The sequence below is a fragment of the Melozone crissalis genome, unplaced genomic scaffold (assembly GCF_028551555.1).
Source record: "Melozone crissalis strain CALT ecotype California unplaced genomic scaffold, PUWL_Pcris_2 ptg000016l_1, whole genome shotgun sequence".
NCBI classification, from domain to species: domain Eukaryota; kingdom Metazoa; phylum Chordata; class Aves; order Passeriformes; family Passerellidae; genus Melozone; species Melozone crissalis.
The window spans coordinates 37,709,921-37,726,531 of NW_026535794.1; the positions used below are offsets into that span (position 1 = coordinate 37,709,921).

A 16,611-nucleotide genomic window follows, 5' to 3' on the forward strand; every position below is an offset into this window, starting at 1 on the left:
GGACGAGGCTCTAACACTATAGTTCAAGCACTCTGCTTAAGTTCCTCTAGTCCTAGAATTCCAGCCTGAGATGGTGAGGCCTTGTGGCTAGAATTTTAGGATACAAAGGTAAAGCAAAGTTTCCATTCAAACATCCAAAGGCTGTGTTGTGAATGACTATTTTCAAAGGCTTAGTAGCTGAAGCTAGTATTAGTATTACTGAGAGCCATGGAAGAAGTTACAAATAAAATAATAAGTAATAGCTTTATTACTGAAAGGGAGAGGTCTTGCACCTATTGAAGTGGGACAGGCAGACTTACAAAACAAAGGAAGAGCATGTAGTTTTTGTGTTTTCCCATTAGATGTTTAGAATGTAGCTTTCTTTTGGGTATTCACAAACCTATTAATACTTCAGTGTGTCTCAAGCAAAGTGAAAGTAGTGTGAGTGGTGGACAGTTGAGAATACTGTTGTTCTCATATGCAGCCTAGTGTGGCACCAAATAGCACAAGCTTAAATGTGGCACTCTTCCTCTGGGAAAGGCACTGGGCAAAGCAGGGACAAAATTATTATAAACTGTTATGAATGTCCCACAACAGTTGGGATCCAAGTAGAGCCTTCTTCACCAGGAGAAATTTGCTTTGTTTCTGTCTGGTTGACACTAACTTGCACTCACTCAATGCAGGACCAACTAAGCCTAAATTGCTGCTTTTGAGAGCTGCAGCTACAGAATCAAATGGCAGCTGCAGAACTGCTTCTAAACAGTGCTTATGCCACCACAGAAGATGGGGACAGAATACACAGGCCTGTAATGCCCACTGCTGACATTATTGTCCTTGGAGCAACTACAGAAACTGCCAAAAGAGCAGCAATTCACTCAGAGCTGTTTCAAAAGACTAAGATGTTTATTGTACAATTCTACACGAAACTACAGCCATCACATAAACAAGATCTGTACAGTTATTAAAAATACTTGCTGCTCAAAAGATTTGAAGTGCCTAAAGTTCACCCATACAATGACATTCACCATCTTATCCATCAGATTTCCCATATACTCCCAGATCTGTTCAAAAGGAGCTTGAATAGAATCACTTTAGTTATAAAAGTAATCAATCTGTATCATTAAAAATAAGTCACTAGAATAAATCCAGGCCCCCTTAATCTGATGTCTTTAATACTAGACACACAAATATTTACATATTTATAGAACATATTGTGCAACAAAATACTTCATCCAGGAAAGTATGAAGTGTTTCGAAATGAAATTATTTTCTTCATGGCAGAAGCATGGTTTTGCTGAGGACCTCAAAGACAACTAACCAATTTCTCACTGGATATTTTCATAGAATCTTACGAGAATGTCGCTTAATGTCTTTTTTCAGCTTGAAAATTGGAGAACACAGGAACTTTGTATCTGTAAATGGATCTCCTCTCCTGAGTTTCCTGTTTGAAAGAAAAAAAAAGGCAAAATGAGTTCTGTTCCCTACATCACTCAAAACAATAACTTTTAGCTAGTAAGGTCCATTTCACACGAAATAGGCTGTATTATTAACTTTAGAATTTGAGTTCTTTGAGCTCATTTTTTAAGGTCTTGTTTTCAAGATCTAAATAAGCTTTTCAAATCCTCTATTGGATAGAACATAATGAACTTTATGTCAAACTGAAAAGTCAAGACACCTACGCTACAATACTTGGTTCTTTATAGTTCACAGTAACACTACAGCTTCGCCGCTTGCGTTTTGGGGACTGAAGTCCTTCACCTTCAGGGACAATTTCTGCATCCCCAGTGCTGGGGAGCACTGCAGCTGTATTGGTAACATCACAGAGATGCCCACGAGATGGCTCAGGAGGCTGCTCTGTGAAGAAATTAGGAAAAGTTCAGTTCATTCAGATAAGCAAGCTTTAAAGAAAATCTAACCATTCTTAAAACATTACTCTTTTAGTTGCTATTAAAAAACACCAAACACTAAAATAAAAAACCCTAAATCTCCTAAACAATGTTATCTTTCAAGAAAACAAAACCAATTACAAAACACTTTCTGTACTTACTAATGGACTTATCACTTGATTTGTTTTCAGTCTCTTCTTCATGACAGAGCTTCTGCTCACGCTGTGCCAAACATCTTTTAGACCTTGGCCTTGGATGGATTGGTGACATAGGGCTCTCATCCATTGAACTTTGCCTTTTCTTTGATTTACTCTTGTAAGGCTCATAGAGGCTGTCATCTGAGTCCCCTGCAGTACTGCTTGACTCAAGGGTATTGGTTTCACCTGAGTCTTCTTCATCCTCCACTTCAGTATCACTGTTGTTCACCTTGTTTTGTCGAAAAGGTGTAAGATGGACACTCTCTTCCAAATGAAAGTCATAAGCATCACTGATGCCACCCACGAAATTCTGCTTTTCTTTAGAAGCCTCTTTACCCAGTTTTCCTGGTCTTTGTTGGGAAGTAAGTGGCCATTCCAGTTTTCCTTTCTGATGCTTTTCTTTCCTTCGTTGAGGGTTTTTTCTGCTTTTACACTCTGGTTGTTTAAGATCAGAATTACGTTTCAATTTGAACTGTGCAGTTTCAGAAGTTTTCTGCCTCAACACCAGCTCTGAATCAACCTTGCTTTCATTCAAGTGAGGAACAGCTGCCTTTATATTTTCTGTAGCACACTTCTCTAGACTTTCCTCAAGCCTAATTTCATCCTGTTCAGAAAGTTCTTTTACTGAATCAGGTGCTTCTAAACAGTCCAAGACATCAGTACAAATTACATCAGGGTTCCTCATCGTCGAAAAGTGACGTCTGGTGGATACACTTTTTGGTAACACGCTATCACATCCAAACTTTACACATGAAGAAACATTTTCTAGCTCTGGCTCCGTGCTGTTCAGATGAAAATCAGATGGCTGTCCTTGTAATTGAAGGGAAAATGTCATATTAAAGGCAAACAGAAAAACCTGAAAAAATTCTGAACCTGTCAAAAATTCAGACTATTCTCTGGGTTTTCTCCACAGATTTTTATAAACTAGGACTTGGCAATTGAGATAAGCTCTGCTTAATATAGGCTCCATGCAGAAAGCAGGTAATATAACACTGGTATTTTCCTCTAAACTGTTCCTTTTGGAAAGGTTATTTACAGATCATTTATTTTCCTGAGTATTTTGCTTTGTTAACAAGTTTTATTGATTTCATAAATGCTAATGACTGTATAAAGGCAATTTTACTTGGTTGAACTGTTTGATAGATAATGAAACTGGACTGCAGCTATAGAGAAGATAAAGCAGTTTCAAATTCCTCCCCATTTTGCTGGACATCTTCATTTAAACAGTTTAGCAGTGGACAACATTAGTATTTGCCCTTTATGACAAGAAGCAGAAAGATACTTATCAGTTCCTTTAAAAGCAGCAATTTTTTAAAACTTGTAATCACACATTGTTTTCCTAATTCAAAAATAGAGCAATGTCTGATACTTTGATTTAGTTACCTTCACTTGGAATTATTTTGGTAAAGGAAATGTCACTGTCAGATTCCACACAGATCTTTGACAAAGAATTTCTGTCACCACCAGCTTCCATCCCACTTGGAAGGACAGGACTGTCTTCAAGAACACACTTTAGAGGTCCTCTAGAGAAAACACCAAAGGTAGTATTTACTGAACAGCAATGAAGTTTAACACAAGGAACAGTTTTCATTACACTGGGTTGCTTCCCTTTTTCCAGTCAGAAAATTAAACTTCCTGTAACAGATTTTTCCAAAGATAGACAGGCATTAATCAACGATACTTACATTGAATGTGTTGGTTCTGTGACACTGCAACCATTTCCAGGACCTGAAGAAAGCACTCTTTGATTCTGTCAACAAAATAAATCTTACTGTGATTATATGGCTGAAACAAGTTTGCACCATCTACAAATTTTAGACAACAGCCAAGTTACCCCAAAAGCACCAGAGACCCTTGACTCTCTTTCTGTCTAGCTAATACCAAGTGCTGTGGGCGTTAGCCAGCCAGCTTCTCAGCCTCTCTGCACATCAGCACGTTAATCCCCAGCTCAATCCTACAGCCAGCAGACAGGGGAAGGAACTGTGCATAAAACCCCAGAAAATCAGGGTGCTCCAACCACTGCCTAGCACAGCCTCAGTCCCACTTATCACTTACTGAGACACCCCCACAGTGTGCACCCCGGGATGCTGGGAACTGTGGGACTGGTCCTTGCTCTGAACTAGGGCTCAGATCTATAAGTCTACGAGCAGCTGTGGTGGAAGAAGTGAAGGCCATCAGAAAGAGAAGTCCTGCTCCTCAAGACAAAAAGGCACTTACTACATCTGTGGAACACAAGTCCTTTGCTGGGCCAAGGAGAGCGACTGAGTCCAGTAAATTCTGAGAGACTTTGGAAATTATCTCATTCAAGGCTGACAGTCGGTTCTAATGGACAAAGAAAGGACAGTAACACTGTTACTATCATCCTCTGGTATTAACTACAAACTTATCAGCATTATAACTAAAATCTGAAGAAACCTCTGTCAGGTGCCTTCACATGTGATAAGCTCCCTACAAAATTTACAGAAGATAGACTTTAATTTTTGTTAATTAAGATTTTATCGTTACTCTTTCTTATTTTAAGTAAATGAGAAAGAGTAGTGAGAAAAAAAATTCATTACCATGTGTCAAGGTACCCAAACCAGCATACCAAGTTAGGTGAAAAAAACCCCCATTGAACATACTGAGTTAATGTTTTATGAAACATTTAAGATCATAAAGATATCTATCAAGGGATTGGTACAGATTCTCATGTTCAGCTTCACCAGCTCATATAGTTATTATTAAAAATACCTCCACACGTCCTTGTTCTTGCTGGAACCTATGATTTCTTTGCAAGTCAAACATTTGAGCCTTCAAAATGTGATACTCTTTTCTTAGCTGAAGAATGGTAGCTTCAGCTTCCCTCAGTTTGAGCTTGTGTTCTTGCAAGGACAGAGCCAGATCTCTGTTGTTTGCTTGAATGATCTTCATTTGGTTGGAGGTGTTGTCTGCAACGCAACAGTGAGTGTTTCAAATGGGATTGAAAAGAAAACAAGTAAATTATAAGTCCTAAGACATTTAAGCATCTTACTTGCTCTTTTGGCCTTTACGGTGGAGAACTGGGTAGTTTTGCCCAGCCTTAACCATTTCTGAGTTCTTTTCTCTTTCATACGTTGTTTTATATCGCTCAGACTGTCTTTGAAGGACTTCCTCGAGGATTCTGCCATCTTCTACCTTTAAAAGTAGAGAGTGCGAGGAACTCGCGAAGCTGGGGTTGCACCTCCGACGCTAAAGGACAAGGCACAGGGACAGACGAGTGAAGCTCGCGGCAGTTTTAAGCGGAGGAACACAAACAGCAAAGCCCCACAGCCAGGAAAAGACACGCAGCTCTGGCCATTCTCACCGAGGCCGCTGTCCCGACCGCGCGGTGGCTGAACTGCAAAACGCTCGGTGCCCGCGGCAGGGCCGGGCAAGGGCTTTAAACAACACCGGCGCCGGAGCCAAGAGCTCGCCGGGGTCTCCTCTAAGCGCAGGCACAGCGCCCCAGCACCCCGCACGGCCGGCCGTACCTCCTCGGAAGGGCGAGGGCAGAGCCGGACCCTTCCCCCCGACCGGCTGCGGCCGCCCGAGCCCCCGGCGGAGGCGGGACGGCCCGCACGGATCCGGGCGCAGCAGCGGCCTGGATCTTCCCTCGTCCCGCAGCTCGGTGCTCCCCCTCCGCGCACGTCCAGCTCCTCTCTCCCTGCGGCCCAGCTGTGCCCGGCTGTGCCCCCGCGGCCTGGCTGTGCCGCGCTCGGCCCGCGGGACGCGCAGGAGCGACCGCTCGGCCCCGCGGGGCGGCACCACCCGCGCCTGCCCCTACGCGTCGTTCAAACGCAGCCGCCGCCGCCTCCCATTGGTGCGCCCCGAGCATGGCGTCACGCCGCGAGCGCCGCGCGCACCCGCGGCTAGCCCGGCCCACTTCCGGCAGCGGGTCAGTAACCGCGGGGCGGGCAGCTGAGGGTTAAATGGCAGGGCCGGGAGAGTATACTTCTTAATTAAACTCCTTATTTAACTCCTTAATTTGTGGTGCTTTATTGCCTGTGGCCGCTTCTTGCAGCAGTGGCAGGATGAGCCTTTCAGACTTTGGAGCTGCACTGTGAGAGTTAGCCACGGCCAGGCCGTGAAGTGTAGGAAAAGCGCGAGAGGAAAGCCAATGTCTTTACAAACGATTTGAAGGGTGAGGGTGCGGGTGTTAAAGTCTCTGAAATGGGTGTTGGTGTCTCTAACTTTGGCAGCAGGTTTGTTGCAGAGCCCAGGCAGCTTGGCTTGTGAAACAGACAAGGGGCTGCACAGCCTGAGTTTCTGAACTTTGGAATAAAATAGTAGGTTCGAGGGGGAGATATGTGGCGGGCGGTTCGGGAAGGCTGTACCCTCCTAGAGTGCCTCAGCGATGGGCAAAGCAAGAGGGCAACACGCGGCCGGGAGTGCAGGGTAAAAGGAGACTGTGCCCCCTGAAAAACCTCAGGAGAGAAAACCCTGCGTCTGTGTGCCCAACTGGACTCTCTCTTTATTAGAATAAAGTTACAGGACTGCTCTGTCTCCTTTTTGGACATAAACCTCTCTAGCATTTGTGGATTTTCCTGACAAATGTGAGGGAGCTTACATCTTCTGTGTGCTTATACACATCTTTGCCGCAGCGTGCTGAACCTTTATTAACCACTGAGAGAAATGGGAGAAAAAAAAAATCAGCTAAATTATGTCTTATTAACAGAATAAATGGTATTCTCAGTTCTATTAAATCAGCGTTTCATAGCTGCTACACTTTTTTTTCATCTTACAGCTATTCCTGATTTTATTCATTACAGCTTGGATGTGTTGCGGCAATCTGATTTCCAACTTGAAAAATTCTCATGGATCATGACACAAACCATGATGTGTATGCTTTTGTCCTTTCCCACTCCTTGCAAAGTCATGTAATTTTTGTTTTTGCAGTTCAGCCTTGAAGGCCTCATCTATGTAGTTTTACAGTAGTATAAGTGAATATTTAACCTTCCTACTTCATTAATAGATACCGCTAAAGTTGGTGTTGCATTCCTGTCAGCAAAGAAGTTCTTCTGCAAGCCCAGCCCTAAATGCAGTGTGACAATTCCCTTTGGAGACATGAAATCATGTAAAAACCCATATTTTCTTTAGGATTCAGCATGAATAATTATGAGCAATTTACACACATTATAGATCCACTTACTTATTAGTAACACACAAAACCATGCCAACCCACAATCTTAGTTTCCCACTATGTGTTTTTTCTTTTTTCTCATCTGCCTGATGAACCTAAGTAACATCAACCCACCCATCTTTCCAGCCCCAAAAAACTCTCCCAAAACAAAACACAACTGCACAGGCCTGGGCGAAGAAGAAAATAAAGATTTTTAAAAACCCGACCAAGCAACCAAAAAAACCCAAAACCACCTCAGTTTCCCTTCCCCTCGCTCCCCCCCCTGCCAAGCCAGAAGAAAAATAGAGGCATACTGGACATTAAGAACTGCATAGTCTCTAGAAACACTGGTTTTCTTCTTTTGTATGATTAGCTCCATATCCCCATCCCTCAGGCCTCTCACTGTTTTAAAGGCCATAATTGGGCACACTCCTCACTCAGCTGCAGCAAACTGTTTCACCTGGTCACCTGGAGCCTTGCAAATCTCTCTGTCTCTAAACATAGATTGAACTATCTGGTTGAATTCAGCTTCTGGGGGCTTGGAGGCTTGTTTTTCATCTTTTTTTTTTTTTTTTTTTTTTTTTTTTTTTTTTTTCCCAGCTAGGCACAGCTATTCTAACCCAAAGCAATACCTTTTCCTACAAACTTTGTCTAGCTTAAAGGCAGCAGGTGTTTTGCATTTAGCCAAGTAGCAATTGATAGTTCCCAGCAGTGCTGGTAAGGTCTTTTATCCATTAGTCATTTATTACCTTGACACAAATACACTGTTTGTGATTAAATGAACCCTGTTTTGATTAGGAAATAATGCTTTCCTCGTTATTATCTAAGTGCCACTCTTTATTAATTTTTTTTTTGTTCTGAGTACACTTATATCATCTTTTTTTCATTCTATTGTTTCCATCAATTTTGTTACAGCTCTTTCAGAAACACTTTGGAATCTTTCTGCAGATTATCTTTTATTTCCTGTATTTGAATTTCGATATCCTGATAATCACATTTTCACTGGTACTGAGGTGTGCTCCTTTGTGCATTAGTCTCATCTCTATAGCCAGTTTTGTTTCTATTAGATTATTTGCAGGCTACACCCTGTGTATCATTTTACTTATTTATAGCAGAGGATTCCAAGTAGTGAATTTTTCTAGCTCTACTGAATCTTTGCTGTAAGCAATTGCACGTTTTCCTCTATAAAGATTGATGCTGTCATTGCTGCCAGAGTTGCTGTGGATTATTAGTTTATTTCTAGCGGGTGTACTCATGTGGCAAAACAGCTGCTGCTGCGACTGCAATTGCAGTATGGAAAGATTTGCTCTCATCTTAGATTTATTGTCTTGCATTACAAGGCAAGAGTTGCTTCAGATACTGACAGCAAATTACAGAAATCAGAGCTGTGATTCTGGGGACATTCTGGATACTTCTTATCAGAGTTGCCTGGGTGTGATGTTAATTACATAGTGATGTCCAATACATTCTGTTAGGCCTCAAAGTTAGAAAGTTGTTTTTCCCAACTTAGCAAACAATCAGATATCAAATATCCTGCGCAGATTTAAGTAAGTTACTTCTACTGCTACCAAAACCAATGTCTTCAAATAAATGGAATTTTAACTTTTTGAGTGGATGCTTATGAGAGGCATTGATAATCCAGTACTCGATGGAAAATATTTTTAAAACTCTTACTGGTTTCAATAACAGGATGAAGCGTATGAGTCTATAAGAGCAGATGTTTAGACTTGCTGTATTTAGTTTTTCACTCATTTTTGATGACCACTAGTAGGGCACAGAAGAGCAGCCATGATGTGGTGACTGATGGCAGGCTTTTGTTGATGCAGGCAGCTGGGTAACCTCAGGATAACCAGGTTAAATACCTCACCCATCATTTCAGCTGCTCCACGTCCAAGCCTACATCAGACAACCACAGTGGTGATGTTGGTACTGTCTGGTGTTAACCATCACTGTTGCTGAGTTAGGATGAATGTGACTTATATTTTACTACCTCTACCACAAAGAGGCGCATAGCTGGAAATCACAATGTATGGAATGCAGTGCATTCTGTGTGGACAAAAGGAAAAGTGTATACTGTTATGTGTAGTACCAAATTAATGAGTCCTGCAAGTGTCCTGTTAGAGGACATCCTTAGAATTGGCTCTTACACACCAGCAGTATTTCCTTCCCTTAGCAGAGAGAGGGACTGATTAGTGGCACACAGGACTGTCTTGCCTTCCATTACCTGTGGGATTTGGGAAGATCATTTATGTCTTGCTGAGTCAACTCTGTTCTCATGTGCTCTGACATGCACACTGATGCTGCCTCGCAGTGCTTGGCCTTTGGATGGCTCATTTGTGAGCTGCCTTCAAGCTGTTCAGCTCTGATCAGCTTGGAGGAGGATGTTTGTAGCTATTATCGTCTTGGAAGTATCATGACAGGAGTCTAAGGATATTTGACGTGTGAGAACTGCAAGATGCTGATGCACGCTCTTCTTCCTGAAAACAGAAAAGCAGCAAACGTTTTTTGAAGAAGCTGGCACAGATATATTTGAGTAAATAAGGTGTACTAGCTTGAGCAAGTTTAGCTGAAAATCCTGTAGAAATAATGACCTGGAAAGGTTTTGACAACCAGATAACTGATATTTGTCCTTCAGCAAGGTTAAAAAGAACTGTGAGCATTTTTTGGGTGTTATTTTTTTAATGTATGGCCCTATGTGCTATTTCTTTCACTTTTCAGAAAGATATATCAAATTAGAGCCATAAGTTGCTAAAGTTAAGACCATTTTTATTGTGGAATATGTTATTACATTCTCTATTCTAAGTTATCCATAACCACTTTCTAATTACAATGCTAATTTTTTTCTTTCTCAAAAATTACTTTGTTTTACTTACAAGCAAAACCACAAATAGAAGAGGAAAAGAAGCCTGAGTTAATTGAAGCATGAGGCAACATGGGTTTCATTAAGCTAAAATTAATTAGCTATAAATCAGCATTCCTGCATTAGTTGTATCAGTGTCTTTTTGATATAAATATGTATTCTAAATTGTTCTAAATGCATATATATACATAAATCTTTGTGTTCTAACTAATTCTAAAATGTTTTTAATTATTAATCAGTTTAATGTAAGTAAGGATGTGAAAGATTAATAAGTATCTTGATCTGTTTATGAGAAATATTCTAGAGACAAAAACAGTGATAATTATATGCATCAGATACAGCTGTCTTCCACTTTAGACATGCTGAATTATACATGTCTGAGTTGCCACCAAATCTTTCCTTTCAATGCCAGGGAAAATCCAGAATCCCAAAAGAATGTCTTAATCCATAGCAGTATGCAATAATGTAAGTGCCAGTCTGAAATCTTGAAACGAAATGGTCTAATGAGCAATGAGGAATAATGTGTCAAAAGTGTAAATTAAATGTTAAACATTTTCTCAACATTTCTGTTGAGTACCTACCTTAATTTATCATTGTACCACCTGTCAGTAGACCAGAACCCTGACTTTCTCCAGTACACAGCAGTTCCAATGCATGCAGTCAGAAGCAACCTCCTCCCTCTCAAATTTTCTATCCTTAAGTCTCCTACTAACCTCTGTCTCACACTATTGAAGTGAAGCTTAGCACTGCTTCAAGGTTACCAGGCAGTAAACTTTTTTCTTTTTAAGCTTTGAAGGTGTTTTTTTTTGGTTTGTTTGTTTTTTTTGGTTTTTTTTTTGTTTTTTTGTTTTTAGGTTTTTTTAGCCATTGAATATTTACTGACTATTTCTTTTCCTTCTACTGTTTGTACAAATATGTGGCTTTCCACCAGTTATTACCCGGTTTGTCCTGATGAATAAATAGCTCAGTAGTAGAATATGCCACTGGTAGAATTGTAGCATAAAGAGACAAAGGCAAAAACGACCTGTATAGTGGATCTTGATGATAATGATAATGATGATGATGATGGTGATGATGATGATGGTACTATCAGGCATAATGGAATGAAACTCATTCATGGATACAAGAATATATTTTAGTGTAGCCTTTCTTAATGCTAATATACCTGCCATAATCTGAGAGGTGAATATTAATCATATGATAATAAGTGCAGAAATCCTGGATCCTGCTGGAACAGGGTGCCACCAGTTTCCTCACTCTTGCATACCTTCTCTCTCTGGGTGCTGTAGTGTCAGTGGAGAACGTCTTGGTTTTCATGGGTAAACCTGGGGTTAAAGCTGACCTTTCTCGTTAAACACAAGTACCCTTATAAATATACATTACATGCAAGTATTTATTTGAGGCCTTGTGTGTACAATGCTTGCTAGCTCCTAAAGTCACTGGTAAAACATGATGAAAGACAGAGGACTGAAGAAATTAACAGCAGCATTTGGCATGCACATTGGCTGGGGCACACTGGTACTGGGTAGGGAAAAAATGTCTTGACAGCCAGCGTTTCCTCTAGATCAGAATATTCAGTTAAGGAGGATTTTTATGAAGTGTGGAAAAGCAATTTTCCTTCCTGCTGGGGTTGTATTGCTGCAGTCAGCTCTCAGAGGTTTGGGTCATGGATGAATGGCTTTCAAAGAGCTAATCATTGTTCATAGGTAGGAGACAAAGATATAGATTGACACTTTGTTCTCTCAGAAGAGGTCCTGCACAAACACTTTTTACTGACTATTGTCCACCACAGAGAACAAGACAGGGTAGACAGGGGAAGATAGGTTATAATAAGTTATATAACTGTAAAAGCCAAGGATAGACAAAGAAGCAAACACCATTACCCCCCAGCACTCCATTTAGTTCTGCTCTAAGTATGTTGCCCATATTAAAATAGCAGGATTGCTTTATTATTTAAATACTTTGTGGGAAATGCTGTGGGTAACACCAGACAGAAAACAAAGGCAAAAAAAGAGGGGTCAGTTCCGAAATAAAGCACTACCCTGCAACCGTCATTCAGTGCTTCTGTTGGTTACAGATCTACTCACACTGAGGCTACAGTTTCTTTTGACGAAAGGTTTGAATGAGAAACACTCATGAGGATCAACTGAAATCATAATTGTATGGACAAAATGACATTATAACATCTGACATTAAAATGTCTTCCAAGGTTTGAGGATGTTTTCTTTCTGTAGCTTAGCTTGCCACTAACTTCCTGATGTTTACTTCAACAGTTGAAGCAGATCTGTCACCAGCAAAAGCTGTAAGTGGCATGACAATGGTAAAGAGATATGGAAAGACAGCTGAACTGCTGCAGATGTGAACTTCAAACATGACAAGATTTTTGACTGACAGAAAAGTGGAACAGAGGCAGAATTCTCCAAGGTCTGTTATCTTTGCACTTCTCTCTCCTTGTGTTCCTCTGTATCTTGGTACCTTTTATCATTCTGTTATCGTGCTTTGCAACTGTACTGTAGTGTCCAGTGTTACAGCTTTTCGTTCCCACAATTTTATCTGGTTTTCTGTCTTTTCAGAATATTTTCTCTCAGTTTTATTGGAAAAATCAGAATAAAAAGATATGATATTGTTATTTTATATTTGTAGACAGATACAATAGGCATGGTAAGAGCTAGAGATTGTATTAAGAAAGAGGAAGCAAAAAACCAGTATGTTGAAAAAGGCTATGTTTTAAGGGATGTTCCATATTTCTTTTAGTTTATTTTGTGTAATTCAAATATTTAAAAATTTAAGAACATTTGAAAAACTAGATACTGTGACCAAACTTCTTTCAATCTGAACTATTCAAATCAATAGAACTAGAGCACAGCATTTGTCATGATTGTAAATAATAAGTGCTGGAATATTACTGGAAAAAAGTAATTAAACTACTATGTAACAAGTTTTAATGTAATCAGTATGTTCCCAGAAAGTTTTTCACTGTAGTTAAGCCAACAACTTCTAAAATAAAAGGCTGGAAGGAGACCTGATACAAAAATTTCAAATTACTTTAGTACAAAGCAGTTTTATAGAAATGTCATGAGATAAATTAGATTGAAGTAATTGTTTACCAAGAAATAAGCACAAATCTGAACAGAGTTGCTCAAATGACAGTTTTCTATGCAGATGCTGTAGAGAAAATGAAATTGCAGTCATGGAGCCCACTCAACATGCAGTCACATTCTTACACATCTCTTCTACCACTTTTTTGTTGGAGACTAGATGTAGACTGTTGCAGAAGATTATCAGAGTTCCTGTTATATACATTTAAATAAAGCTACTTATTTCTGGCTTTCCTAGTTTAATTCCTACAGGTACTATTGCACCTGCATCAGACACCCTGGCTGCTGCTCCAGTCAGCAAGGAATAACACACACACATATGGATACTCCTGATCAGCTTAGGCCAGCTAAGAAGTGATGGCTAACCCTAGGCCTCTCTTTTTTATGTTTTTTTTTAAAGAGGTCTAGAAACACAGAAGTTCTAGAAATAGGAGGAAAATACTGCTATGCATCAAATAGGATCTCAATGTACGCACCATATTTTATCTGATTGCCTGTAGACTGAAAAAACACATATTACCCAGCTGCAAACCCATTTTAATTCTGTTATTTTTATATAATTTGTCAGACTGTGCATTATTTGATAGCAAAGAGGTTTAGGTCTTAGTGAATGGTTTTATGTAGTCAACTGGAGTACTTACAAGTGAGCAAGGAATGAGGGAGTCTGCAGCTGCCATAATTCTTTTGCTAAAAATGTTTTCATGCGTCTGCCTTAGTACTGGTTTATTGTAGCTTATCTGTTGCCTCATGAAAACTCACTTGGGCTTTTTTTTAATCCTGAAATCTTACACCAAAGTACAATTTAAAATCAGAATCACCAGATATTTCAACTAAGTATTTATTTTCTTCAGTTCAGCCTTCAGCACAGATTTTACTAAGATCTTCACTTTCTTCTTTTAATTTGTATTGTATTCTACCTGCTTATTGCTCTCTACTCTTCCTGATTAAGCTGCTGTTTGCTGGACAGTCAGTTTACAGTTTGGGATAACTGTGATTTTTAACTCTGGAGTGGATGACTTCTTATGGGCCAGTGGAATTTGGTGTTGCTAGCTTTTGTTAGAGACAATAACACTAACACTAATTCTTCAGGATTCCAAGGATTGCATTTCTCTCTGATACTGAAGTCCATAAGTTGTAAAGGTCTGCAATTTCAAAGAAATGAAGTCCTAGAAAAAAACCCCAAGATTTTTATTTGCCCCTGATCTTTAGCATGAAGAATACATGTGATTCCCCCCCCACCATTATTTAGGTGTCAGACTAACAAGAAATCAAAGCAAAAATCTAGTTTTTAGAAGCATCTCAATGTGTTCTTCAAAAGGAGTCAGTTCAGATCCAGAGGTGATTTTCCTTGGTATTTTATTCACACCCCCAGCACTTTCTCAAAATAACACCAGGATCTAGGACACTAGCAGCTTCTATTGGTCTGCAAGGTTGTCTGTTCCCTCCTGTGACAAGATGCAGAGTGGAATACAGCTTTGATGGGAAATGCCTCAGGCTTTCATCTTATTATGAGCTCCCCCAAAAGATCCAAACAATTCTGGGCTAAAAAAAGCTAAACTTTATTTAAATAAATAGTTGCATGTCTACTTTTTTTAATATAAAGAACTCTTAAGGCAACTTGAGGTGACACACACAGAAAAAAGATTTATGGATTGTTCTCTTCTTGTCCACTAACAGTGCAGACAGACCTTAGGTTTGAGCTGCTGGGTGCTCAAATTTCTGTGTAGTCCTGTTTGCAATCTCTTTCCAGTCTTTCTAGAGCCAGACTGCTCATTCTTGTAAATGTCCTGTCTATTTCTTCTTGTGGTGCCCTCTGGTTTTCTCTTCCTTGGGCAAGCTGAGTTATCTCCTGTTACGTGGAGCAGGCTTCCTCCTCAACCAGTCTTTTCAAAGGAACACACAAATTAAATGAACACTGCATTATTGTATAGCTATGGACTATGGCAGAGAGAATGATAATCCAAAGATATTAATATATATTAAATTAATTTATAATAGTTTGTATGCCTCGTGTATGTGTACATCCATGGGCATTGGTTGATGATTCTTACCAATAGCTGTCGGCCCCTTGCATTGGTTTTTTTGTTAAGAATTAATCAAAGTAAAACTGAGTTTGCTCAGCCTTTCCATAGTCTTCCTCACCAAAAATAACTACTGCATGTAACAATGATGATAAAGGAAATCCTGCTGTTTATGGCAAAATTTACAATTGATTAACAGTGATATTTAAACCGTATCAACTGCATCATGGTAGTTTCAAAGTTCAGCAGAGCTACTTTCTCATGCCCCTGTGAGCTTGTAAAATTTAAGCCCAGGGTCTTTGGGTGGGTTCATATGGTCAATGCAGGCAGCATCCAAAGCAATTCCAGTTTCACTGTCAGGCTTTTCATAGTCTCTCCCTGGCCACCTGAAGTGCTTTAAAAACTTCCCTTTCAGAATGTGCCATTGTTCAAAATTAGTTTTGCAGAAATCATTTTATAATAATCTTCTTTACACCTGTGATTTTCATCCACTTTGTTTTGAGCTGTCCAGAGCATGTTCTCTTAGACCTTACATTAAGGACTGTGTGTGGCAAGTTCAGTCATACACATTCTTGATACTCCAGCAGGCTTTCTCTCATTATCTATCTGCACCTAGAAGGTGCAGAATGAATTTCAGGAAACTTAGTTTACTCTCCTGCCTCCCTCCTACCCTCCTACAATTATTCTCACAGGTGTTGTTGGTGGAGTTACTAATAGTAATACAATGGGTACTTTTGTAAGACAAAATTTCATCCAGGGGGACAAGTAAGTTCCTTGCATTGCTTCATTGTTTTCCCTTACCATCTACACTTCAAGATAATCTATTTAAAATGTATGATATAGTGAAGTTCAAAGCTATCCAGAAAAATCCCATGTTACCAAATTGGGTTAATATTTAGTACCCTTTTGTGTTTTCTTAGGTCCAGGTGTCGACTAGCAATCACAGCAATCGTCACTTGGTGGAGCCAGATTACTCTGCAAGTGGATGTGCTTCACAAATAGTTTGTAGAAAAGCTATCAAAGACAGAATTTATAAATAGTACTTTGGAGGAAGATAATAAAAAAATTGTGGGATTTCAATACATCCTTTTAGGATTAGAAGCTTTTCTGCTTTGCTTTTAATTACTCCAGCACAGAAGAAGTATCAAACTTGCTGGCCAAATCAAAGGCTATCTTCTTTTGCTGGAATAAAATGGAAATACAGTATATTGGAATAAAATGGAAATACAGTATATTGGTATATTTGATAATGTACATGCAAACCTGCAAGGATGAAGCCATAGCTGTCAGTCTTGGTACAATTTTTTTAAAATTCAGCATGTTAATGTTTATATATGTTTTTACATTATTTTCCCATTAATATTTTAAATTTATTCCATACTTGTATCTCTCTTCTAAATGTTCTTCATAAAATCTGGAAAGACACCTAATTTATTTCTTGTGTAGGGAACAGA

At 39.6% G+C, this 16,611-nt stretch overlaps 1 protein-coding gene across 1 annotated transcript; it reads right to left on the reverse strand.

Annotated features, from left to right (window-relative positions):
* Nucleotides 1–1,313: 1,313 nt before the first annotated feature.
* Nucleotides 1,314–5,208, reverse strand: SGO1 (shugoshin 1). Its single transcript, XM_054274221.1, has 8 exons — nucleotides 5,073–5,208; nucleotides 4,793–4,989; nucleotides 4,280–4,384; nucleotides 3,748–3,812; nucleotides 3,446–3,585; nucleotides 2,027–2,872; nucleotides 1,659–1,833; nucleotides 1,314–1,420 (listed from the first exon to the last, which is right to left on the reverse strand). Exons 1-8 carry the CDS (start codon nucleotides 5,206–5,208, stop codon nucleotides 1,318–1,320), a joined length of 1,767 nt encoding a protein of 588 aa, XP_054130196.1. The 3' UTR covers nucleotides 1,314–1,317.
* Nucleotides 5,209–16,611: the final 11,403 nt, after the last annotated feature.

Excerpts from the sequence above, each read along its gene's own strand:
- SGO1 (XM_054274221.1), bottom strand. The coding sequence starts at position 5,208 with ATGGCAGAATCCTCGAGGAAGTCCTTCAAAGACAGTCTGAGCGATATA. Across the intron at positions 4,990-5,072 it reads CGTAAAGGCCAAAAGAGCAA|ACAACACCTCCAACCAAATG; the intron begins GTAAGATGCTTA and ends GTTGCGTTGCAG. Across the intron at positions 3,813-4,279 it reads ACTTGTGTTCCACAGATGTA|AATCAAAGAGTGCTTTCTTC; the intron begins GTAAGTGCCTTT and ends TTTTGTTGACAG.